Source organism: Pongo abelii, chromosome 13 (assembly GCF_028885655.2).
Source record: "Pongo abelii isolate AG06213 chromosome 13, NHGRI_mPonAbe1-v2.0_pri, whole genome shotgun sequence".
Taxonomy (NCBI): Eukaryota; Metazoa; Chordata; class Mammalia; order Primates; family Hominidae; genus Pongo; species Pongo abelii.
Window position 1 is genome coordinate 38,643,061 of NC_071998.2, and position 27,719 is coordinate 38,670,779.

Consider the following 27,719-nt stretch of genomic DNA (forward strand, 5'->3'; position numbering starts at 1 on the left):
TGAAATTTGCACGCTGTCACTTGCAATACATTCTATTGGTCAAAGCAAGTCATAAGGCCAGCCCAGATTCAAAGGGTGGAAAAATAGACCTTACCTCTTGACGAGAGGAGCAGCAAAGTATTGTGCCCATTTTTGCAATCCACCACAGAACTCATGTGCTTCCACAAGGACCTCTTGAGAAAATACATAGGGAGAGGAAAGAGAGGGGAAAAATTAGCTAATACATATTTGCCCCTCCTTAGGGCCTGGCAGCTCTGCCTCTTCCCTAGATTTTGATTACCCAAGGAGATGAACATACCAAACCTTGACATTAATTACAAGGAAAACATGATTTTTTCATGTATACTTATAGTTTCAGAGTATATAGTACTCCCACTAGCTTTTATTTCTGCTTCATTTATATGCAAATTGTATGACAGTGTTTGTTGAACCGTGCATAATTTCAGCTCACATAATTAATATGGGCTTCACACTTACAGTTTTATTAATGGCTTTGTTTCCAAAGTAAAAGAACTAAAACATAAACTTCAATGAGGAGCAAGTCTTTGATGAAAATTGAAAATAAACAAAATAAGGACCCCAAAAGTTATCTTCTCTCATGACTAAGCTAGATACTCCTGCAAAACAAGAATGCATCTAATGAGATAGAAAACATGACCCATTAGAACTAGGAAGGAACCTGAGAACCCAGGTAGGTGTTTGCAATTTCTATTATTCATTCATTCATCAAGTATCTATTCAGTGTCTACTATGTGCCAAGCAAGGTCTAACAAGGATAAAGTAATTGAGACCCATAGAGGTTTGGTGACTTATTCCAGCACACCCAGCTAGAAAGGCAAAGCCAAGACTCTGGGCCAGGTCTTCACAGTTACCTTCACTTCCCCAAGTATCAGTTTCTTTATCTCTTAAAAACTAAAATGAGAATAATACAGTTGGCTCTTCATATCTGCAGACTCTGCATTCAAACAATCACAGATTGAAAATATTCATGAAAAAAATTTTAATACAGCAGTAAAAAATACAGATAAAAACAATACAATTTAACAACTGTTTACATAGCATTTACATTCTATTCTGCCTCAAATAATTTAGAACTGATTTAAAGTATATGGGAGCCAGGTGCGGTGTCTCACACCTGTAGTCCCAGCACTTTGGGAAGCCGAGGCGGGAGGATCATCTGAGGTTGGGAGTTCGAGACTAGCCTGACCAACATAGAGAAACCCTGTCTCTACTAAAAATACAAAAAATTAGCCGGGCATGGTGGCATATCCCTGTAATCCCATGCCTGTAAACCCTACCGCAGGAGGCTGAGGTAGGAGAAATGCTTAAACCCACAAGGTGGAGGTTACGGTGAGCCAAGATTGCAGCATTGCACTCCATCCTGGGCAACAAGAGCGAAACTCTGTCAAACAAACATAAAGTATATGGGATGATTCACAAAGGTTATATGTAAATACTCCACTATTTCATATTCTGGATTTGGACATCTGCAGATTTTGGTATCCTCAGGGGTGGTGGAACCCTCATGAATACAAGGGCATGACTGTATTGTCTAATAACAAATATAATTATCTGAGCACTTATGTGTGAGGTACTTTGCTAGACATTTTATGTACATGAAGTCCTCAAAACAACTAGATGTTATTTCTCCCATTTTGCAGATGAAGAAACCTAAGCTTAAAGAGATTAAATAATTTGTCTCAGGTCATATTGCTGGTAATTTGTGAGCAGAGATTGCAATACCAGTCATATTAATCCAGAGACCACACTTTAAATCTTTAGTAGGATTTGGGGGGTGGGGGGGGGGGTCTTCGTTAAATATATGTCCCAGAACCTTACACAGAGTAGATGCTGAGTGAATATTTGTTGAATTTAAATCAGTAAGGATATAGCTAATTTGTACAACCAGCTAATGCCCAGCAACTTTTTCCAAGCCAAGCCGATATCACTCTGATGTACCAAAAGCTTCTAATGAGAGCATCCACTGTCAATTATATAAGTAAACCACAACATGCGAACAAAATGGCCAGCACACGGATGCAATTTGCTTATTTGCTAATTAGTATGAGGTCCATCCCAGCAGATGGCAGGATGAACCCCCATTACTATAACCATAAATTGTCATGTTAGACCTTGGCTCCAAGAGCTATTTTCTTCCTTCCAATGACACTGGTAACTAAATGACTGTACAGTTGCTACTGGGCAGAGATGTCTGGAATGAGACCATGCTGTCCAAGTAAGGGGAATGGTCCAAGAAAAATGAAAGAAGTGATTACCTGGGTTGTGAAAATGGAAATGGTAAAGTAGTTCAATAGTTGGGAAACACTTAGCCCAACTGCTGATGCGTGAAACGTTGATACTTCCAAAGCAGAAACAACATGGGAGGTTGGGCGAGGCAGATGGCCATACAGCTGGAATGCTAGTTTCTACTTCCCTGATGCTTTCTTTAATTTTCTGACATTCAGAGCAGAGCCTAGTATGATGATCATGATCATGATCATTATGTATATGGCAGGGTATATTTTGAGCATTATTGGCGCCCTGTTTTTCTTTAGGAAAGAGTCAGTATAATCTAGATATTGGGAGCACGTGTGGTATAGTCAGGCAGACCTAGTTTGAATTTTATCTGTAGTTCAGGATCTGGGTACAGAGTAAGTTCTCAGACTTTATCTACCTCTAGCTTATGATGAAGACTGAAAATTCACAAAGAAAATTTATTTTTAACCTTTTTCATTGAGCCCCTAATGCAACATTAGGTATGTTTCGATGCCCATTAATTACTAATTGGCTTCTTGATTAAGAATCGTGAGCATCAAATATTGATTTAGAGAAGTTTTCCCTAGTATGTTGATTTGAATTTAGTTCCTTTAATTCCTTGTCTGATACCTTGCTTTATACCTTTTGGTTAGGAATTTTCTGTAGCTCAGTTATGATATTTTTCAGATGAGAAATATGTTCAAATGATTTGATTCTGACTTGTGAAGTTATCTCAAAGAACAAACAGGCAGAGGTACAAAGTTAAAATAATCATTATACGTTTAGTAAATGAACTAACCTGGAAAACGAGCAATCTATGAAATGAGGACTCTCCTAGGACATCTACTACTTATGCCACTCCTTAAAGCATGTAGAAAGCTTTTCATTGTCCTCATACATTGCCCAGAATCAAGCATTGGTTGGGGCTCTAATCACACACATGACCCCACGTGGCAAGAGGGCTCTTCTCTTTCCTGTAACAGAGCACAGCCATGGAAGATGAAACCCTCATTGCACGTAGGATCCTAAAACAGTGACTGTGACCAGATGAAAAGGATGGGAACTTTAATAAGCTAAATGCCTTGGAAAACTTGATCTCTTAGCACTGGCTCAGAGAATTCAGTCTCCAGAATCCAGCTGATTTCCTAGCTTTAAAAAAAAAAAAAAAATTGCTTTCATAAGTGAAGATCTAATGGCTGGGTGCAGTGGCTCACACCTGTAATCCTAGCACTTTGGGAGGCTGAAGCAGGCAGATCACCTGAGGTCAGGATTTTGAAACCAGCCTGGGCAACATGGTAAAACCCTGCCTCGACTAAAAAATACAAAAAAATTAGTGGGGTGTGGTGGCAGGTGCCTGTAATTCCAGCTACTCAGGAGGCTGAGGCAGGAGAATTGCTTGAACCCAGGAGGCAGAGGTTGCAGTGAGCCAAGATCACGCCACTGCACTCCAGCCTGGGTGACCGAGTGAGACTCCATCTCAAAAAAAAAAAAAAAAAAAAAAAAGTGAAGGTCTCCAACTCCACTTTAAAAAAATGATTACCTTTTTTTTTGCCCCCCATTACCCATTAAAGCGCTTAGGTCCCTAGGAGGGGTCTGAGTCCTCGTCCAAAATATTTTTCTTCTAAGAAAGAAAGGGGGCAGGGAAAAGCATTTGAGGGTAAGGTTTTGGCTACTCACTGTGGCCTGATGCCCTCCCCCGATTTAATCAAACCTGCTTGGTCTTCCAGCCATCCAAGCTAACAAACGGCCCCACAAAACAGCAATCATTTAAAGAAATGGATGGGGTAAAATTTAACAGAACCATGCAAATGATCATAAGAAATATATATTGAAAACTTGAAATTAGTAAAGAAAACATAAGCCTGGTTTGGAGCAATAGAGACTGTGTTCATCATTATTGATATTCAAAAGATTACCATGTATGAGTTTATCTTTTCCTTTTAATGGAGCTCTCAAAAGCCATGACAGAACGTGTTCTATGTGACTGCCCAAGGTCAGCCCTTCAGACTATTGAGATTGCTTTCATACAAGTCAACTCTAAAATTCATTTCTCTAGATAAAATTGGATGGCATTATCAAAGCAAAAAGTGGGATTGTTTCTCAACGTGGAAAGCTTTGAAATAAAAAGTGTTTGGCAATAATAGGCAAGAGGCTCTCTGACAGCATTGTGCTGTCTGAGTGTGTTTTTAAAGGACCCCAATTTTTCAACAAAGGACATCAAAAGAACACCACTACAGTGCAAGCCTGGGTTTCTCTGTAGTGGGACTGGGTAAGAAACACTGCATTTCAAGTGTCTGGTTTTTTGGCTATTTCTAGGAAACTTTAAAAATGCTTACACTTTATGCCTGAGATAGCATAAAGTCTACTTCTAGAAGCAGAATTGAACATAATATATTTTGGGGTGGTGAACAGGAGAGAAAACATTCTTGAGAGCAATGTCTGATCTGCCATCTCAGTGGAAATCAGTACAATTGGGCGCTTCTGCCTCTGTCTACTCTGGTCCACGTGTGGTTCCAGTGTCCTGGAGAATGGCCATCATCCAGAATCTATAAAAGCTGTGGTGGTGGCTTTTTCTGTGTGACTTTCTTGATAATTTGTGGTACCGTAAGATGAGTCAATCTGTTTTTAAACCTGCTGATCCTTCCCATTTCTTGTTCAGTGGAATTAATCCCACAGGTTTCCTGGCATATGGATTGTTAGGATTCATGGTTTGCAAGCAATAGAAACTGATTCTGACAAACTTTGGAGCAAAAGAAAGAAAAAGAAGGAGGGAGAATATGGTGTTAATATTGAAAGAAAGGCCAAAAAAACAGGCCTTAGAAAGGGCAAGAGCAGAGGGAATCTAAACATCTAATAGCAGGAACTAACAGACATTCTCTTCAAGACTTCCATCTCAGGAACCAGCACTGTGATCACTCAGTTCCTATCAATTTCACATCTCCAAGGGAGAATCTTACTGTCCCAGCTTGATCAGGAGTGAGTAGGGCCTTTTGATTGCCAGTCCTACTAAGATGCAGGAAATGCTAGAGAAATCGCTACGATGGTGGCTTTAGCTTTGGATTTCCAGATCAGTCTCAATGGATAACACTGATATTCTCAACTCTTCCTGGTTGTCTTTCAGTCATCGAGGAAGTTTTTTCCCATCACGTTCTTTGGCTCCATTACCTGGATTGCAGTATTCTCTTACTTGATGGTCTGGTGGGCGCACCAGGTAAGATCTTGATAGTGACATGCATCTGCCTGGTTTTTCTCCAGTCCTGATTGTCAAGTGTTTAATCATTGTGTTTGCTTTCTGCAACTGCCACAACAGTATTGGGTGTGACACAGACAAGTTAGCATTCCAGGACTAGAGGAATTTATCCACTTAACTTTCCCTAGTCTTCTGGCTGTAGCATGGAATTGAATCAGCATAGCCTCTGGACAGCCATGTGGAGGCAGGCAAGTCTAACTACTTCTTGCCTCTGCAGCCTGACAGACACCACGACAACCCAGACCTGGGAGCAATGTCAAGATTTTGCCTGGTTCAGTAGTACTTACTTTATCTTGAGCAGCCACTCACCTCACGCTCTCACCAGCATTTTAAAACTGGCTTTAGGAAAGCATCTAGAGACAAAATAGCCTCCTCCTTGAGCTTCACTTTACATAAATGATGATGTATTTTTATTATTTTTAACTCAATGTGAGTCATAATACCTATCACAAGAATACACTCTTAGTAATCATTATTGAAAAACACGAATGAAGAGTAAGATTCAAGGGTTTCACATTTTCAAAGATAATAGTGGTAACCATTGCTGAGTATGTCCTACACACCCAACAATTCACGTCCCTTTGTCTTTATAATCTTAACAGTAACCCTATACATAGGTTCAAAGCCTATGAAGCAGGTACTATTATTATCCACAGTTTACAGATAAAGAAGTTAACCTTAAAGCTGGTAAAGATTACCCAAAATCACATAGGTAGAACTGAGATTTTAACCCAGGACTCTGCAACTCCAAAAATCATACTTTTAATCTCTATTATAAACTACATAAATTCCAAACTTCCCACTTGTATCCTTTGTTTAATATAATCCTTAAATTATTATACTTGGCAACATAAATAAAATATAGTAATTTGAAATAGGGAAATATATACTGAGAACATGTGAATAGACTTTTCAACAAATGGTGCTGGAATAATTGGATTTCCATATGCCAAAATAAATAAACTTAGATCCTTACCTCATACATAAAATTTAACTGAAAGCACATCATAGTTTTAAATGTAAGAGTTTGTAAAGCTGTCAAACTTCTAGAGGACAGAAAAAAAATCTGTATGACCATAAGCCAGGCAAACAGTTCTTTGATACAATACCAAAGCATGATCCATGAAAGCAAGAAAGTTGATTAATTAAATTTCATCAAAATTAAAACTTTTGCTCTTCAGGAAACACCATTGAAAAGGAAAAGAAAAACCAGAGGCTGGAAGAAAATATTTGCAAATCATATATATCTGATAAAGCACTTGTATCCAAGATATAAGCTTAAAGCTCCATAATAGGAAGGCAAGCATCTTCAAGTATCCTATCTGAACAGATATTTCACCAAAGAAGATACGCAGATGGCTAAAAAGCACAAGAAAATATGCTCAACATCATTATTAATTAAAGAAGTGTAAATCAAAACCATAACAAGATACCACTTTACACCCACTAGGATGGGTATAATCAAAAAGACAGAACCTAACAAGTGTTGATGAGGATGTATAGAAATTAGAATCCTTACATACTGCTGATAGGAATGTAAAACAGTGCAGCCACTTGGGGAAATAGTTTGGCAGTTCCACAAAACATTAAACATAGAGTTACCATATGATCTAGCAATTCCACTCCTAGGAATAGGCTTAAGAGAAATGAAAACATACGTCCACAAACACTTGTAAACAAATGTTCAAAGTAGCATTATTCATAATTACCAAAAAGTGAAAACAACCCAAATGTCCATCAACTGATGAATGGATAAGCAAAATATGGTATATCCATACAATGGAATATTACACAGTACAAAGAAATAAAGTACCAATACATGCTACAACATGAGTGAAATTTGAAAATATTATGCTAAGTGAAAAAAGCCAGTCACAAAAGGACACATATCATATGATTTCATTTATATGAAGTATACAGAACAGGCAAATCTATAGAGACATATAATAGGTTAATATTAATAGTTGCCTAGGATTGGGGAGGTTGGGGGAAAATGGGGAGTCACTGCCAGTGGGTATGGGTTTCTTTTGGGGATGATGAATAAGTTCAAAACCTAAATTATGAAGGCTGCACAACTCTGAATACATTAAAAACCATTGAATTATACACTTTAAAATGGCTAAATTTTATGGTATGTAAATTATGTCTCAATAAACTTGTTTGGAACTAATCACAAGATATCACTTCACAACCACTAGGTTGGCTATAAAAAAAAAAAAAAAGCAGTAGCATGTGTTGATAAAGGATGTGGCGAAACATGGCTGCATACATATGTAAAAACTTGCAGGCTGGTTGCAGTGGGTCATGCCTGTAGTCCCAGTACTTTGGGATGCTGAGGCAGGCAGATCCCTTGACCCCAGGAATTCAAGATCAGCCTGAGCAACATGGCAAAACCCTGTCTTTACAAAAATACAAAAAATTAGCTGGCCATGGTAGCACATGCCTGTAGTCCCAGCTACTCGGGAGGTTGAGGGGGGAGGATCATTTGAGCCCAGGAGGTGAAGGCTGCAATGAGCCAAGATCACACCGCTGCACTCCAGCATGGGTGGCAGAGTGAGACTCTGTCTTAAAAAAAAAAAAAAAAAAAAAAAACTAAACAAATAGGGAAAAAAAAACTTGTAGAACTGTACACTTTTTAAAAAGGTGAATGAGTTTTACTCTATGTAAAGCATACCTTGGTTTTTAAAAGAATACATGTTACTAGCAAAATCCACAGAAAATATTGGCTGATACACTATCTTATTTCTACAAGATATTTTATATTATTCATATCACAGTTATTTTACTGATATTTGACTTCAGATTATTCTTCCTGGATATTTCCAAAAAATCATTGGCTTCCTGAGCAAATTCTCTGTGCCTTGGAGTCATTATTTTCTACACTCATTGAGAGACATTTGCTACGAACACCTGGCAGAAATCACAGCAGAAGGTGGGCTGGTTTTCAGCCTCCAGATGTCCAGGCTGAAAGGACTGTTTGCCATTTATAACACATAATAGTTTTTCTTAATAATCATCTTCTATTTCTTCATGTACTAATAAAGAAAAAATGGTGTTTTTCTAACTTGCTGGGATGTGTTGTTTCCCAGATATTTCTTTTTTGCCATTTTATAAAATATCACGCAGGGTTCCATCTTTTTCTTTTTAATGATTACCTTAATTCCAGTCTTGTTTTCTTTCCATTCTTTCAAAGAAAAGGAACACAAATTCAATGGCTGAAACAATAATAATTTTAAAAAGCCAAGACGAATGAAAGCCATAAACGGAAGCCGTACTTTTCAATGATGGAAGAGAAGTTTCTCTTTTCTCCTATACAAATACTTCTTTAAAAACACCCGGACAGCTGAACAAAATAGATTCTGTTCCAAGAAGTCTAGCTCTAATTCTGTTGTTTGTACTTCTGAACTATAAAATCCATAGCAGTTATATAGTGTTCAACTCTTTTGTTATCAACACTTTTATCATAAATGCTATTTGATAATTTGGCTACTGTTTGGCAAAAAAAAATGCCCTTCACCTACAACGCTTTAACATAATTTGCCCTTGGCTTTTTTTTTTTTTTTTGCCTTTAATCTTTTGTTTTTGTTGTTCTTGTTGCTTATTGTTTTTGCACTTTAATAAATTTAATGGGTGATGACAATCTGTAGTTAAAGTCAATCCTGCATCTAATATTAGAAATTAATTTTAAGAGTCAACTAAGACCTTGTGTCTCATTTAGCCACTATAGCATTCTTTCAGATCCTCCTTAAACCAAGGCAAAGAACTGCATCATGGAATATTGGGAGCAGCATGGAGCTTGGCCCCCTCTGAGTGGCCTCATAATTTGCTTTTTTTTTTTTTTTTAAGAAAATGAAGGAATTTCCCCAAGACTGCTGATGTTCTATTAAAAGCTCTAAGCCTTTCTGATGCACCCTGATTTTTCGGAGTACTGTCCCGTCCATGTACCCATCATCTTTACTGATTTGACAAAAGTTAATTTGAGTGAAATGTACTCAAAACAAGCTTATGAAGACTAGTTCTCCTTCCACAAAAGGCTTTCTAGAGCCACACAGATTCACCAGGGGTTTGATGTCTAATGAAAATCTTCATGAAGTTTTCCATGATGTGAATTGGCCCCAGTAAGCCCACTTCTGTTCCTGCTGCCAGACACCTGACAGTCTAATAAATTGGAGGAGGAAAGGAGTAATGTCTGAGTTATAAAATCTGGTTTTTTGGCTGGGTGCAGTGGCTCACCCCTGCAATCCCAGCACTTTGGGAGGCCAAGGCAGGCAGATTACCTGAGGTCAGGAGTTTGAGACCAGCCTGGCCAACGTGGTGAAACCCCATCTCTACTAAAAATGCAAAAATTAGCCAGACATGGTGGCAGATGCCTGTAATCCCAGCTACTTGGGAGGCTGAGGCAGGAGAATCACTCGAACCCAGGAAGCAAAGGTTTCAGTGAGCCGAGATCACACCGCTGCACTCCAGCCTGGGCGACAGAACAAGACTCCGTCTCAACAACAAAAAAAATAATAAGTTAAAAAAAAAACTAGATTTTTATTTAACATTTGCTTTATGCCTGACACTGTGCTGTATGATTTGCATCATCACATATAGTCATCAACAATTCTGAGTGGATATTATCCTCATTTTACAGATAGGAAAAACTGAGACTCAGGGAAGTTGTCTAACTTGCACTAGGAGTGGCAAGCTAGGATTTGTACCCAGCACTGTCATCTCCCAAGCCAGTGCGCTTCACCACACCACCATTTTTCTCCTCTTCAATTCGTATGTTTTCCTGTATATAGTAGCATTCAAACTCCAAATATGAATTATTTTGTTTTTATTTCGGGGACAAGGTCTTGCTATATTGCCCAGTCTGGTCTCGAATGTCCAGGCTCAAGTGATCCTCGTGCCTCAACCCCCGAGTAGCTTGAACTAGTTGCGTGGCATTGTGCCCAGCAAATAATTTTTCAGTCACTACTTTAGAATTCCCTCCAAGAATTTAATTATGTTTAATTAAGAATGTTTTAAAAAGATTGGAACTTGCCGACAGTAACAATTGTTTAGTCAGCATCTTCTCAGTCTTTGACAATGCTTCACTCCAAATCTAACAAAAAACTGACAATTTGAGAATATTTTGCTCAAATAGGGCACTCCTGTGCAAAAGTCTTATTGAACTTTTTCTAGGAGAATCAGCAGAAAAACATGCTAGTGAAATCACCTATGTATGCAGATTGATTTGCTTACCCAGCAAATCAGTATTAAGAGCCTGCCATGTACCAGGTTATGTATGTTCTGTCAACTAGGGAGATCATGGTGACCAAGGTGAGGATCCTGCATACATGGAACTTACTAATGGGGAGCAGTGATTCTGTGTCCCATGAGACAGGGTAAGCTAGTTCAGCTCACCAGGCTCTGGAGCAGGCATGACCATCAAAACAAAAATATGCTTTTAAGCTAGTAGGAATCACACTATTTCTTATAAAAATAAGAATTTTTTAAAAAGGATTTAGAAATGAGTGTATTCTATTCCCTAAAAGGCTTTATTCTTATATGCTATTTTGGCCCTTTAAATTTTTTCAAAAAATGCTGGACATCATCAGGTAACCTGTTGGAAATCAGATGGAAAGCATTATCTTGAAGGTTTTCAGAGCCACACTTCACCAACTCCAGCAAAACATGTATAGGTTTTAAAAGTCCCAAGAGGCCAGGCACAATGGCTCACACCTGTAATCCCAGAACTTTGGGAGGCCAAGGCAGGAGGATCTCGAGGCCAAGAGTTCAAGACCAGCCTGAAAAACATAGTAAGACCCATCTCTAAAAAAAATTAGCCAGGTGTGGCAGTGCTTACCTGTGGTCCCAGCTACTCTGAAGGCTAAGGTTGGAAGATCGCTTGAGCCCAGGAGGTTGAGGCTGCAGTGAGCTATGGCTGTGCCACTGCACTCTAGCCTGGGCAACAGAGCAAGAACCCGTCTCTAAAGAAAATAAGTAAGTTTTTCTAAAAAGTCCCAAGATGACAAACAAATTGCTCAAGAGAATGGAGGAGCTTCCACCTGAGGCTAGACCAACCTTCCAAAATAGAACTCATCAGTCTTAAAAGGCAAAGAAAAAGACCAAAAAAAAAAAAAAAAAAAAAAAGTAATAGCCACCCTCCCCTTGCTTTTCAATAATAATGTACTATTTACAAAGAGTCTTTCACAAATTATCATTTAGTCCTCACAAGTACCTGGTAAGGTAGGTATTATTATCCCCAGTTTATGGATGAGAAAGTGAGGATCAATGACATTGTACAATTGGTACAGTAAGCAAAATGTCAAGAAATTAACACATACCAGAGCCAGATCTTGGAGCCAGGTCCTCTGATTTTCTGGATTTTGCTTCTCCACAGTTGCTTTGCTGTGTGTTACCAAAACCCAAAACACCCAGAATCGAGATTCCAGTGGAAATTATAGCACCTTGAAGTGTTTAAGAATGGGTTATAGACACTAGGAGATGCTAAAGAAAAATGGAGACCCTGGGTGTCAGTCCTTGGTTTTGGTAGTAAGTTGAAGGGCAAATCTGCCACAGGACTTGGTGCCACTGCCAGGTGCCGCCCCCTGGATTCCATGGCCAATTGGCCTTTCTACCTCTAATCCTGCAGCTTCCCTGACTCAATCTTAGAAAGCACCATATAAAGGCTACACTCTAGTCCTCTAGAGCTCTTTTTTATTTGAGATTATCTGTTTAATTTTCATGTGAATATTCCTGATGCCTTGGGTCTGAATATCCTAGAAGCATAAACTCTGTTAGCAATGATTGTGGCTTATTCATCTTTATCATCTCAGCACTTTGCATAGCACAGTATAGAAATGCATTAAAAGGAGGTCGCATTGAAATTTTTGTGGTTTTTATGATTTTGTAACTTCAAACACTGAGATGTTTATTCCTGTCCTGACATTTAGGTTGGAGAGACAATTGGCATCAGTGAAGAGATTATGGGCCTGACCATCTTGGCTGCTGGGACCTCCATCCCTGATCTTATCACCAGTGTCATAGTGGCCCGGAAGGGGTTAGGGGACATGGCTGTGTCCAGCTCTGTTGGAAGCAACATTTTTGACATCACTGTAGGGTGAGTAGAGATAGTTCTACAAAGGTGCGCACCAGCTCCACCAGTGTCTTTGTCTTCTTAGAAGCTGGAAAGACATGACCAGGATCTCTGAACCTAAGACTAACCAATACCAATACAGAGTAAAGATTGAGATTACCATTCCGTTTCCCCAATTCTATTTCTCATTTCAGAGAACTTAATGAAAAATAAGTCTTCCCTAGACAAGCAGAGGCACATGCCTACATACAGAATGGGTATTTTAGGAAATACTTTAGAATTTCACTTATATAACAACATTCAAGTGGAACTGAGATACCGTGATAGCTTCATGATAAGAATGTTCACATTCTAATTTTAATTCAAGTCCCCACCAGCCTAAGGTGAGATTTGGATTTTAAGGCAGATTGAGAAAAACATAGGCCTACCATACATATCCTGTTTCCTTCCTTGGAAAATACTGACAGTCTTGGCATTACCATTTGTTTATCTATACTGGTGAAGATATTCTAGGTTTTTTGAAAGCCAGAAGGTGAGATCTGTTCTTATAGTGAAGTAAACATGAGCTCTCAATATGAATAATCACTAAAGTGAATCAGATTGGGGAGAGGTTCTGTGATCTCCACCATTTTAAACTTGTCAAAAGTAAAAATAGTCTGACAGATAAACTTAACATCAGTACCCTAAGAAAATAAGATATAAGACATTATCCTTATGTTCCCAGGAGTACTGGGCTCCTAACACTTGGGTTTGGAATCTCGCTAAAAGCACCTACTTTCTCATTGAATATCTTAAATATTGTTCTGTCTTGCACCTTTCCATGACCACAGTTTTTCATACAGTGTCTACCATGTGCACTGTGTGTACATTTTTCTCCATTTAAGCCACACAATAATTAAGTCACACAATAATCCTATGAAGTATGTATTATCAACCCTATTATTCAGATAAAAATACTGAAGGGCCCAGAGTTCACACTAGTAAATGAGGTAGCTAGGATTTGAACAAAGAGTCTGTGCTATCAATTGTAGCACTCTCTGTGCATAAAACTCTGTTGTGAGCCCCCACTGAAGAGCTCTCCATGCTTGTCTCACTGGAAAACTCTGACTTACCCTTTTAGTGACAACTTAAATCCTGATTTCTCTGATTCCCCTGGGCCTGACTTGGAGGCTCTTGCCCCTAAAAACTGTCTGTACGTCGTACTCTTGTCCTCGTATATCTGCCTGCTAGACTGTGCATCCCCAAGAGCAGGAACTCATCAGAGCTTACTGCATTGCTATTACTGGTAGTTGTTTGACAAATGTTTGTGGGATGGATGGATGGATGAATGAATGCCTTAAAAGGTGTATGTTTTAAAGGAAGTTGTCCCTACTGTAAACAGTGTTTCTCAGTTCCATGGTCCAAATATTCCTGGTAGAGTTTTTGGTCAATCTCTTGTAAAAAAATAATAGTAATGCTCTATAGTATATGATAAAGAATTACAAAATGTTTTTTGTTCATTATTCTTAAATTGTATACACACACACACACACACACACACACACACACACACACACACACACGGAAGTTTAAAGAAAAATCACTCCTAATCCTATTACTCGGAAACAACACTTCTTTATTGTATGTTCTCTTCCATATATTTCACAAAGTTTTCTTAGTAAAATATTCAGTTTTATCTGCTTGGAAGGCTTTTATTTTTCCATTTTAAAGCACTATATGCCTGGCATAGAGAGGCATCTATGAATAAATTAATAAATCATAACCATTTTGCTAAGACTTCTCATAGCTCATAACATTTTGTGGCTTCAAATATTCCCTCTTGTTTTTCAGTGGCTTTTTCATTATCATTTATAGGATTATTAAAAATTTTCTGCTATGGGAGTTTTGATGAACATCTTTATGCAGAAAAACCTCCTCTTTTAATTATTTTGTTAGGATAAATTCCTTTAAGCAGTATTAATGAACTAAATATTTTGAACATCTTAATGGGTATCGACATGTTTTGTATATTTCTTTTCCAAAAAGTTCTTTCCCAAGAATTTATACCAGCTGACATTTTTGACAATATATTGAGTGATGTCATTGCAATATATTAAGTGTAAAAGTTTCTTCATAGCTTTGCCAGAATTTTCTTTATGCTTCTAAAATTAACATATACTCACAGATTTAGAAAATAAAAATAAGGCTCCAGGGCGCGGTGGCTCACACCTGTAATCCCAGCACTTTGGGAGGCCGAGGCGGGCGGATCACAAGGTCAAGAGATTGAGACCATCCTGGCCCAGATGGTGCAAACCTGTCTCTACTGAAAATACAAAAATTACCTAGGAATGGTGGCGTGTGCCTGCAGTCCCAGCTACTCAGGAAGCTGAGGCAGGAGAATCGCTTGAACCCAGGAGGTGGAGGTTGCAGTGAACCGAGATCGTGCCACTGTACTCCAGCCTGGGCGACAGAGCAAGACTCCATCTCAAAAAAAAAAAAAAAAAGAAAAGAAAAAGAAAAGAAAAAGCTTAAAGATCAATAGCTCACCAACCTTTTGAAATTCTTGTGTATTTCACATGATTGAAATTACATTGCTATTTGTGTGTATGTATGCATCTTTCATTTTTAGCTTAGAATTATATTATGGCTATTTTCCTGTAGCATTCTAAGCTTGTGATTTTTAACAGCTATGTAACATTACATTTACTTATTTGCTATTTAACTAGTTCCCTGTTATTAGAGGTTATTAGAGATACTCAGTTTTTATTATTCAAAATAACACTGAAATGATCATTTTCTGAGTAAAGTTTAATCTGCATTTTCAGTTATTTTTATACTTAATTCTTGACAATAGAATTAATAGACCAAAAGGCATGAAAAGTCTCAGTTTCCCCCGAAAGGTTTTTGCAAGCCATTTGTAGTGCTATTAAATTCAACTTCACTAGGAGTGTGAGTGTGTGTGTGTGTGTGTGTGTGTGTGTGTGTTTTAATAAGAATAAAATGGGTTTTGGTCTTTCTTCACGAGGGATGGGAAAAGAGTTTCCCAGGCCAAGTCCCTGTCAATGGCTCTCAGTTTGGCATCACCCCCACTCTCAGGACCTCCCCCTTCCGTTTTCTGACTTTTCATTGCTGACCCCAGGATGCCAAGGCTGCCCCCTCCTGCTAAGAACTGGAATTACCCCTTGTTCCCAGGCTTGGAACCCCTCCCCAACAAATTCACAGAAAGAAGCACCTCCTGGCCAGGCTCTACTGGGCAAAGTGCCGGTACTGATCCCCACAAGGCAGTCACATCAATCACTTCAGCTTGGCCCAGGTTAACATATGCACCCAGTTAGGGGCTGCATGTGCCAGGCCTGGAATTTCAAAGATCCACAATGCATGGGCTCTGCCTTCCAATGCCGTCTCTCCAGCAAAGGAGGCAGATGAGTAAACTCACTGCCCATTTCACCCTCCTTATTTCTCTCTTCCTTTGAAGAATGTAATGTTTGAAAAGAGTAACTGCTCTTCCCACACCCTGAGTCTAGGTCAAAACTGAACCTCCCTTAGCTTTTGTCATTCAGAAAGCTCAGCTAGCCAAGCAGGTATCTCCTTAGCCACCATGCTGTCATTAGGCTGATGGGTAGAGCCAGATGCCTATCACCAGCCACTTGGAAATGCCCATGTTCCCTGAGCCTTGCACTTCCAGCCGTCTTCCTTTCCCAGAGTTCTACTCAACACTTGAGGTGCAGTGGAAACTAGCTCTCCTGAGGTCTTTCAGGATCACCACTCTGGATAAGAAACACAAGAGATCCTCAGATTTTAAAAGGTGAATGAAAAGGGAGAAAACAGGTATAAAAATACATAATAAAGTTTAAAAAAAAAAACACACACATCACAAATGTAAGATACTGCCTTCCTTAAATCTTTCAGAAAGACCAATTTTTCATCAAACAATTGTCAACATCTTTCCCAGAATAAACTTCAGCCTGTGATATTGTATCGTGGCCCCCAACCACCATCATTTAATTTAACTTGCCTTTAGACTATTAAGTCATTGCTATTCTTTGTCTCCATTTTTTAATTTTTTCCTCATTTTCACCACTCATTTCTATACCTTTTTTGCACCTGCCTGCTCCCTTCACCCTGTGCAAATCCTGCAATTCACCTTTTTAGGACTGAAAGCAACATTTTAATCTCAACTAGGAAGGAAACAAAATAATTTCCAATCAAATTCGCAAATGTAGAAATCACCCACAGCAGTCATGTCTTTGATGTTGTCTAGCTGTTCTCCCTGTTCTGAATTCAGTCAGGACATAAAGGTTTTTAAAGTCTTATTTCCTTATAAAGTGGTTTCCTGGGCCAACCATGCCCGAGTCATAGTGAACCTAACAAGGCACGCTTTTCAGATTAAAGTTCCTGAGAAGGTAATAATAGGTTATTTGCCTTCTTCAACGTGTCTGACTACCCCCTTGTCTTCCCACTCCCCTCTGCCCTGCTTCACTTCTGCACAGGCTCCCACTTCCCTGGCTCCTGTACACCGTCATTCACAGATTCCAGCCAGTGGCTGTCAGCAGCAATGGCCTTTTCTGTGCCATCGTCCTTCTCTTCATCATGCTGCTCTTCGTCATCCTCTCTATCGCCCTCTGCAAGTGGCGAATGAACAAAATCCTGGGCTTCATCATGTTTGGCCTCTACTTTGTGTTCCTGGTGGTGAGCGTTCTCCTAGAAGACAGAATTCTTACATGCCCCGTCTCCATCTAGCAGGAAAAGCCACATCTTGCACCAGCAGCATGAATGGTCCCTCCCCACTCTGGGCTCTGGGCTCCTTGACCTCTTAAGAGGCAGCTGGCACACAGCCCTGGGTGCCAAGTGTCCCTCCTTGGTGGATTTGAGGAGAGATGGATTCACACTGGGCCCATTCACTTCACAGGCTGCTTCCACCTTGCCTACTGAAATGACTTCATGTAAAAGACAAAGAGAACCATCAATATAGGGCTTCTCCCTATTCACCACTGACAGGTACTCCTCGCTGGTCGGAGGTACAGTCGATGCAAACAAGGACACAGGCTATATATCTACAAATATACATATTATAAATATACGCACATGAACACACAAATCCTGCCTGTTCCTGTACTATACCTCTCCTTGCATACCTATAGATTAGTACATACCTGTAAATAAACACAAAGAAAGAAAAATTATATATATATATATATATAAAAAATCATATATATATAAAAGTACAAATGCATCTTTTCAGGGATAGCTCTAGTATATTTATAGTACTTATTTGAAGAGGGGCATCAACCTGCAGTCTGGGCTTTACCTCTTAAGTACAAGAGGTGAACTAATGGAACCAACAAGACAAAGGTAGCATTTCTGTGACGTTCAGCCTACCTTGGACTTGCTGGGATCCTGCCTAGTAAGGTAGATGGTTTAGGGAAATAGCTTGCAGGGAGGAGGGCTTAGTGGAGAAGGTCTGTAGGGGCCCTGAGTTGAGCCTTCCAAAACATTCCTACAAGCCAAACAGAGGGACTATCTGCCCACCTCCACCGGCGTACCCTGACCAAGAAACTCAGGGTACTTAGGACAGACAGAGGTAAAAACCCAGGCTGGGTGGCTTGGTTTGGGGAAGTGGGGAGGTAACCAGGGTTGAGTTGTTTTGTTCTTATATTGTCCCAGCATGCAAGTAGAAAATATGACTACAAACCAAATTAGTGCTTTTTCTAGGACAGCAAGACTATATAAACTGAACCTGTATTTTTCCAGTGCATGTCCCATTATCATCAAAAGAAGAGGGGTAAGTTTAGCTGTGATTGTCATTTCGATATATTTTGATGCTAAGGGCTGCCAAGAGAGCCTAGATGTGTGATAAGAAGTCATCCAGTAAAGGTGCTTAGTGGGCCTTGCCACCTAATGGGATGTAAGGGCATAGTTCTTTAAAACATTTTCCAATGTAGTCATAAAGGGCTTTAGTGTCTGAAGAAATCATTATTCCCAATAGCACTAACTTAACTCTGATCAGTACTGCTTGGGTTGAGGCAACTTAGAGATGCTTGGAAAGGCATTTGCACACTCAGTGCACCCCAGGAAGGTTTCTGAGTGCTAGGTCCAGTTGTACCAGGACCAGGCTTTGGTTAAAATTCTTGTAACATCTATGTCTCTTCTTCCATCAAGACCTTATCTGGGATTCTGTCTAAGGTTTAGAGTACACGGTATTTGACAGCTTCCTTATACTGGTTTCAAGTTATTCACTCCAACAATTTGATTTCTTGATTTTGCTCAACATTACATTGAATGCATGAAATTAAAATAGTCCATGCCCCCAAGTTCTGTATGACACCTTGTATGTTTTCTCAGATCTATATCAGTAGAAAATAAAGCCAGCAAGGGGGAAAAAATAGGCAAACTGAATCAATGGAAAACTATGTAGAGCACTTTTCATTTCTCTAAGTCATGCTTTCCCTAAAATCAGTTGAAAAATTGAATCAAGGATGGTTCATTATTCTGTACCCATCCTACGTCTAAGTTGGTACATACGGCATATGGGAAATTTCACCATATGTATTCCTATCGCCAATCAATTCTGTCATTGACGCCTGCTATGATTTTGTTGTGAGCACATACCTCTTAACATAGGAAGACAGGATGCAGAACTCACAGCAGAATAAGAGGAAAGGTAACCTGACAGCCCCAGATCAAGCTCAGTATTCTTTCCAGAAAACCTCAGCTCACCCCACAGAGCATGGCAATAACAGGAAATGCCCATCATTGCTCTTCACCCAGAAGCAAAAAGCACTTCAAACCCAAGGTCCCCTGGGAAAACAAGAAATCAAGATGGCTGCCAGTCGGAGGCTGGCTTTCAAATCTCTCCAACTCGGCAGATTGGGGTCTTCAGATGTGGGACAATGCCTTCCAAGACATCGAAACACCATCCAATAGGGGCGCTGAGTGGAACCTGTCACCTAATGGGAATGAATCTCATTCATCAAGGTCAGGACTTTGTACTGGGGCAAGAATTTGTCCTGCTTCCTTACAGAGTGAGTGAAAGAATGAGGAAGTGAACTTTACATTTAAAAACTCCAGTTGTTTTCCCTGTATATTTCTTGAAGGGCAGCCAAGTTGGTTATTGGGTGAATTTTATATTATTGACTGGTGTGTTGTTTGAAATAAGGTTTAAATAGGTGACTGACTCAACTGCAAACAGACCATGTAAAACAGAAGTTGAAGGAGACCTGATGCCGCCCTCTTCTTATTCCTGATCCTCCCTCTGTCTCCTCACTCCCTCCCATTTATTCCTAGCTCACAGTGAAGGCTGATCCAAGCAGCTATGGTGCCCTTTGCTTGTCTGGGAGCTCCACTTCACAGGAAGTGTTGTGGTATTTCATGTGAAGTTGCATTTGAGAAGACAAAATTTCCAAGCCCCATTCCCACATCAGTCATGTGCACTGAGCCTGACCTACAACAGCACTGCTCCCTCACTGGATGGGACACAAGTGATTCCATAGCCTGCCCTTGCTTTCCCTTCATTTCTGTGTTTTTAAGTGGTTATGTGTTGAGCCGGGGTAAATTCAGAGAGATGTGTACAGAGTTCAACAGTGGGTCTTTAAACCATTCAAATCATTGGCATAATTATCAGAATTTTCCACACAGTGGTTTCCAAAACAGGTCATCTCTAACTCCTTTCCTGCATGCCTGTGTATATACATATATAAATATATACATATATATATATATATCTTTATACCAGATCTATATGTACACATATAATATGACTTACATCATCACCCTCTGACCCTATCACATTCAGGATTCTAAAGCAGGGAGCATCAAGTTTGCCAAAGTCAAGGAAAAGGAAAGTCACACACACAAACCAAAGGGAACATTTCTTCCTGATTTCATAAGGTTGTTTGTTCCATGCACATATACTTACAAATATACACGTATGTACCCATATTTTCCCACCCTAAGAATATCAATTTATAGCCTTAAGGAAATCAGTCAGCCATATCCCTAATGCTGATACAGAGGCAAAGAATACACAACAGAAAATACAGAGCAAAAATTTAGACTGCAGATACTCTCTTTGCTTCTCTAGAGCAGGGTATAAAAGATATCAACAATTCAAGAGCCAACATTGTACTAATCAGTCTAAAATAAATGAGTTGCACGCAAATGATTTCATTTATTCACAGCAAACCAAGCAGGTCTTGCTTGCTGTCACCGCCTACCCTCCCCCATACTTCCAAGGCAGCAGAGCAGCTTGGCTCAAACTGACAATTCCCAAATAGAAACTCCTAAATTGCATCTGAGAATCCCATGCCATCTCCAGCTGCCCTCTGCACCTGACCAGATCCTGATGAACTGAAGCTGAAGATCAGATGGTGTTTATGCAGCTTCCCAGGACCTAAACTGAGTCAGGCAGTGACAGAGCAATGATATATGCAGGGAGTAAGGGATAGGGTTGTTTATACCCTCAGCAGATGCAGCAGAATGTCATAAAGCCTTGCCCAGAAGATTATAAGAAGAGGCGGAGACTGTTTTATATTCAGGGAAAATGCTTTGTAAGGCTTCTAACAGGTGTCACCTGACAAGGGCCATCATAATTTATTTTATAGGGAAGACATGAATCAGGTGGTTTGGAGCCCTTTCAGCAAAACACAGCTGCCTCGCTGATTAGACATTTGACAATGTTAATGTACATCCATTCCTGGGCAGGAAGAGAGTTGGCAAACTCCCCACCACTGCACATAGCTTTTAAAGGCCTCTAGAACACTGAGAGAAGAGATGAGCTACAAAGCGAGCCCACCCCCAGACCACCTTAACAAAAAGTTGACCAAAGAAAAGACACCTGGTAGAGTGGCTGGCCAGATAGAATTGAAGAAGATGGAAGTTGCATTAAATGCTCTGCAGAAATTACTGCGTTGGACTATCTAACATGGGTCTGATGGCAAGCATTTCAGAACATGGCAGTGTGCTTTCCTCCCCACATCTACCAAACACACACCCACACCCACACCCACACCCCCACACACGCAAGATTATGTGGATGCTATGCTTCCTTGCACCTGGACAGATTGTTTTTCTGGTAAGTAGGTGGCCCTATTATAGGTGGCAGCTGTGTTCCAGAAGAAACAAAGTGAAGCTGTTCTCAGGGTGATTTCTGGAGAAAACTGTCTCCTGAAAGCATGCATAGAAGTCAGTGCTCACTCTTGCTAAGCCACATCTTAACCATCCAGCTAAATATTTTTAAAAGATACCTCCTCAACCCCTATACCTCTCTCAACAATATTGTCTCCAATTATTAGGTAAGGTCTTTTCATTAAGAGAGGGGTAGGGGAAAAAATAGAATAATAAGGAAAGGGAAGAAAGGAGATATTAATTTCCTAGGATTCCAAGAAAACAAGTGTCACATTGAAATATATCCCTATGTAGTTTAAAACGGTAACAAATATCAGGCTATGTTTAGCCAATTATAAGAGCCCATGTACAGTTTTAGATTTTTTTAAAAAATAGAAAATCTTCTCAGGAAGACCTTGGGAAAGAAAAGTAACCCTGCCTTGTTCCACCATCTATTTACAGTTAGCTCCCTGACTCTGCCTCTGCCTCTATCTTTGTGTTTCATTTTTAATCTCAGAGCTTCATATTTTTTAAATATATAGCAAACAAGAAAAGCAATAAGGGAACTACTCACAGCCAGCTCAACTCTATTACTTATTATTACACCATGGCAATATTCCTTTTTCACCAGGAGCTTTGGACCTGCGCAGGTTGTGGCATGTAATCACCAGGAGCATGTAGTCGTCTGTAGAAATCACAGGCACACTCATGTTTGCTCTGGAAGGAATCTGTTTTCCACACTGACTCCCCCCAGCTGATGTACACACTGGCATTTTGCATGCCTTCCTCACACATGGGGCGCCAGCCTTGCTCAGAACCACCCAAACTCCACGGAGGCCCTTAATATGGCTAGGGACAGATTTCTTAAGAAAGAGTAAGAAACAGCTACAAAGGACAAGCAAATCCACAAGTCAGGCAGTATTTGAGAGGCAAAAATGACCCTGCAATTACGACAGGATAGGCAACTGTTTTCAAATTAGTGTACGAACAGTGAGGGACTGTGTAGAGCACCATATTATCTAAGCCAAAGCACTTCTACCAGATCATTCATTGACAGACTGGAAAACCTAATAAAATGTTTAAAAACAGACAAATATCTAAGTCTGAAAGAATGCCATGGAGCTTGCATAGGCTCCCACCAGAGATTTAATTCCATTAAGAGGGTTTGTCTAGCCTATCACGCTAATCCAAAGGATAGTCCTCTTATGGGGGAGATCCCAGCATAGATGCTGGTGTGACCCAGCTCAATGATTAACAACCATCAGCATCAAAAAAAGCCTCCCTCCAAGTTAACCCAAACCCCTCCACTTAATGACTTAACCTTTTCTTTGTTTTTTTTTTGTTTGGCTAAAAGTAACTGCATCTGGGCACTCTTCACTCTTTGCCCCATAGTTGGAAGTTACCACTATGTGACTCTTTACCTATTTTCAATTAAAATTATCTTTAGATTTTTATTTGAGTCTTTAACCCTCTTAATAATTTTTATAGTTCCTCTCTACTAAGCCTTTTTGAATTCTTTATATTGTTCTTAAATGATGGAACCTTATGACTAATAATCACTGTCTGAACAGTGTTGAACTATACTGGGTGCAGCATGACCATGAAGCTCTGGTGAAGTCAAGGTCACAAACTGTTTTTAAGGTCATTAGGTCATAATCTCAGACTCACAAAGAACTCAAAATCGGGGAGACACCACTTTAGATTACTCCAAAACTCTGGGCCTGTACTTACCCACTAATTTATCAAGAGGAATCAATATTTTTATTTTAAATATGAAACTGGGATAAATGGTTGGATCTCTGCTTATTAACCAGTACTGCAGTGTGTTTACATCCTTTTGTGTGGTAGGTTGGATAGGATTTGTAAAGCTACTGATTGATCTCATGGGCTAGGGTTCACCAAAAGGATGGGAATTTGTTTTTGCATTCTTACATATTGGGTTGCATATTCCTTCATAATGGATCCGTAAGTAACTAAGGCCTTGGAGACTAACAGTTCTCCAAAATACTCAGCTAACCAAAAGAAAATACTAATTTTTAAAATCGTGTCATAAAAAACAGAAAAGTAAAAAAAGTCTGAAATCTTGAATAAAATTATTTTAAGGATGAAATTACATGCATAAATTAAGGGTAGGTAACTTCTTGCCATTTAATTAAACAGATCCCCAATTCTTATCAGAATAAAACTGAAGGACAATGGATGCCTTTTGGGTTTTTTAATTTTTTAATATTGCACTTTATAGTACTTCATAAGAGACAACTGTCTTAATTAAAGCCATAATACCAATAATACATATATTCAGGGCTTCTGAATATAGTCAATCAATAAGCAGTCCATGAGTCATTCCTGTTTTGTATTGTTTATTGTAAATTGGAGTTTATCTGTTCTGTTTTTTATTAACTACAATTATTGTTCTAGGCAATCCTAATCTACTTATAAATTTTAGATGTGTGCTTTAATAAAACTGTTTGAAAATCAAAGAAATTATTCATTTCACAAAAGCAGTCTTCATTTTCAAAATAGCTTATTACAGTTTCTTTAACAAGTTCTAATACTACATGGAAATTATTTTAAAATTGTAGATTTTTTTCAGGAATCCATTTTGTTTTGTAAAGCAAAGTTCACCGATATGGAGAATGAAATAGATAATTAGCAAACATATACCTGGGAAATGTAGGATGTGTTTGAGCTTTTATATAAATATAAGACGGGTCTAAGAAGTTCCCTTATAAAAATGGCAAACAGAGGTATACAATTTATCAATAATTCCTTATGCCTAAATTACTAACCTTCCTTGGGAGGACATGTAAAGCAGCAGACTTCATAATGCTTTGGTGGTTATTTTCCTCCTCTCTGCTAAAATACACAATTTCTAACCTAGTATGGTACACTGTTTACACACATATATAAAGATGTCCCCACAACTAAAAACTTTAATGTTTCAACTTCATCACAAATTGTTATATAATTTTTCTTTTTAACAGACAGGGTCTTGCTCTGTCACCCAGGCTAGAGTGCAGTGGTGCAATCATAGCTCAGTGTAGCCTCAAACACCTGGACTCAAGCGATCCTCCCACCTCAGCCTCTTGAGTAGCTGGGACCTCAGGCACATGCCACCATGCCTGGCTAATGTTGTTGTTGTTAAGAGACAGAGTCTCACTATGTTACCCAGGCTGGTCTCAAACTCCTGGGCTCAAGAGATCCTCCTGCTTTGGCCTCCCAAAGTGCTGGGATTAAAGGAATGAGCCACCATACCCAGCCCTTTTATATAATTTGAGTGAAAGTAAAATAATTACTAAAAAGCACTTCATAGCCTAAAAATATCCACCAGAACTGGGTACCTAAATTGTCTATATAGAGTAAACATGGGTACTAAATTGGACAACCCCATCAATTTTATGCTTAAGTGGCCAAATTGCCCTAAAGAAAGGGTATCTGAACGAAGGGCCAGTGATATTCCTCTGTTAGAGGCTGTTTTGTGGTCTGAAGAGTTTCTCTAAAGGGCTGAGACTCTATTGGGAAGAGGGAGCCTCTGTTACTGAATTGCGCTATTGAACCCTGAACACAAAGTACACATATATGCCCTGCATCTACCCTTGATATTTCTTCTGCTCAAGTCAAAAAACTCCGGAAGCAACAGCTTCCACCTTCAAGCAATCCACATACTTAAAAAGCCATCAAAACTAAGAATAGCAAAAGCTACCTTCCTGATTCAGTGAAGTTGCTGCTAGCACTAAAAGAAAGAGAAATTATACTTTTGTTCTTCAGATATGGTTAAAACAAAGAAAATGTTGTCAACGTTGACACCAACATAGACATTTGCTCTATAACATATAAACTGTCTTTTAGACAGTTATGTTAAAAATATCAGAATGCCATTTTTGTAAAGGATCTTTTTTAGGATAGACGTGGTCTCATGCTTCCTTTGTTCACCTCCATTTTAAAGGAGCATTGTAACCCCTATCCTCAGCCCTACAAAAATCCAGTGGATGCACTTCCAAATTACTTCTGTCATTTTGTATGTGTTGTGTTTATTATGCGTAATTTTCACTGGATGATGAGATACGTGGTGATACTATGTCAGTTTATTCTCTGTGAATATGTCTGTACATAGACAGGAAGCTCTATTTATTTGTACATAGGCTGTTTGAAGTATGTACTTGTGTCACATGGACTTCATTCTGATGAAGGGTGTTTCTTCTTGTTTCACTGTCCACACCTTTGTGCTTCTACTACTGATAATCAATTCATAGAATATCACTTTATGTAACTAAGTCTCCTCAGTGTAAAAAATAATAGTAATAAAATTATTGAGTCAAAGAAGTATTGTTTTGTTACTTGGAGTAATTCTTACCTGTGACTAATCAGGACCCTCAGGGTCACAAGAAATACATACATGGTCATGGAAGTTTTATTGCAGGGATTCAAGGGGATAACAGGGAAAGCAAGAGTTACTGTTAATTATATAGATATTCCTCAATGTATGATGAGGTACATCCTTATGAGCCTATCATAAGTTAAAATATTAAGTAAAAATGCATTTAACACACCTAACCTGCTGAACATTACAGTTTACCCTAGTCTACATTAAAGTTGCTCAGAACACCTACATTAGCCTACAGTTGAGCAAAATCATCTAACACAAAACCTATTTTATACTAAAGTGTGGAAGATCTCATATAATTTATTGATGTTCTACTGAACGTGCGTTGCTTCTGAACCATTGTAAAGTCAAAAATCATTAAGATAAATGAATCATCAGGAGTGAGGGACCATCTGTAACTATCACTTATTGAGTGCTTACTAATATCATTTCAGCTTTTAAATATCTGTGGGAACATTGTGCACTCAAGGGACTACTCCAAAGAAATTGAATTTTAATCAATTAAATATATTGAAAGTGTAAATTCAAAGGACTAGTGTTGTCTAAGCCTTTAAGTTTAACTTAAAAGTCTTGTTATAAATCTAATATTTTATATGAAAATAAGAATTCAGGCCGGGCACGGTGGCTCATGCCTGTAATCCCAGCACTTTGGGAGGCTGAGGCGGGGCAATTACTTGAGTTCAGGAGTTGGAGACCAGCCTGGCCAACATGGTGAAACCCCATCTCTACTAAAAATTCAAAAACTAGCCGGGTGTCATGGTGGGCACCTGTAGTCCCAGCTACTGGAGGCTGAGGCAGGAGAATCATTTGAACCCAGGAGGCAGTTGCAGTGAGCCAAGATTGTCCCACTGTACTCTAGCCTGGGCAACAGAGTGAGACTCCATCTTAAAAAATAAATAAGAATTCATGGTGTCTTTTTCTTTGATTACCTCAGTTAACTAAGTATAAAAGATTAAATTTTAAATAATCCAATTTATAAATTTAGTTAATTAAATTCCCTCAGGCATTTTAAATTTTACACATTTAACATACCTGATTTTCTCAAGCACTCCAAAAGCCTGACAGAATCCTAGAAAACAAAATTTTCTATGCACTTAATCAATTTCTAAGCAATTAATGTAATAAATGAAACAAAAGTTAGTGAACTGGGTTATAATAAACATTTCAATACCATTTACAAACGTAATAAAAATCTATGACATCTTTAAAATTAGTATCATGAGTCTAATAAAAATTACACATTTCAAATTGCAATCAGATTATCCAATATGCTGGATTCCTTAACACCTTAAAATACACACAAAATATCCAAATGATCATAAAACATATTCCTAAACCACACCAAAGTATTAATACTACAAATTTGATTTACCTCATTATGTCTATATTTCTGTAACATTTTCCCAAGCTTTGAAAAGTCACCCAACTAACGGGCAGATTTACCATCTTGGGCAGGATACAATAACTGATGCTGAGTCACAATACCATTACTTATCATTTAGAGAATCGACCCCAGGACATGACACATGGGACCCTCATACTGAATTACCTCAGGACATGACATATGGGCCCTACATATGATGTCTTAATCTCAGGGCCTTGATTTCCTCATCTATGAAATGAAAATAATAGTATCAACCTCAAATGTGGATGACATAATTAAATGAGATAATATAAGGTGC

At 39.0% G+C, this 27,719-nt stretch overlaps 1 protein-coding gene across 5 annotated transcripts in view; it reads left to right on the forward strand.

Annotated features, from left to right (window-relative positions):
- The window catches only part of SLC24A2 (solute carrier family 24 member 2), a 533,689-nt gene extending 507,722 nt beyond the window's left edge, over window positions 1–25,967 (forward strand). For 3 of the 5 annotated variants that reach the window (XM_054521034.2, XM_054521033.2, XM_054521032.2), the window contains 3 exons: window positions 5,378–5,467; window positions 12,430–12,596; window positions 17,042–25,967. In XM_054521034.2, coding sequence (XP_054377009.1) covers window positions 5,378–5,467; window positions 12,430–12,596; window positions 17,042–17,291 — 507 coding nt within the window. In that variant the 3' untranslated portion in view covers window positions 17,292–25,967. The remainder of the gene's footprint in view (window positions 1–5,377; window positions 5,468–12,429; window positions 12,597–17,041) is intronic. The other 2 variants (XM_054521035.2, XM_054521036.2) reach the window with 2 other exon arrangements.
- The last annotated feature ends 1,752 nt before the right edge of the window (window positions 25,968–27,719 follow it).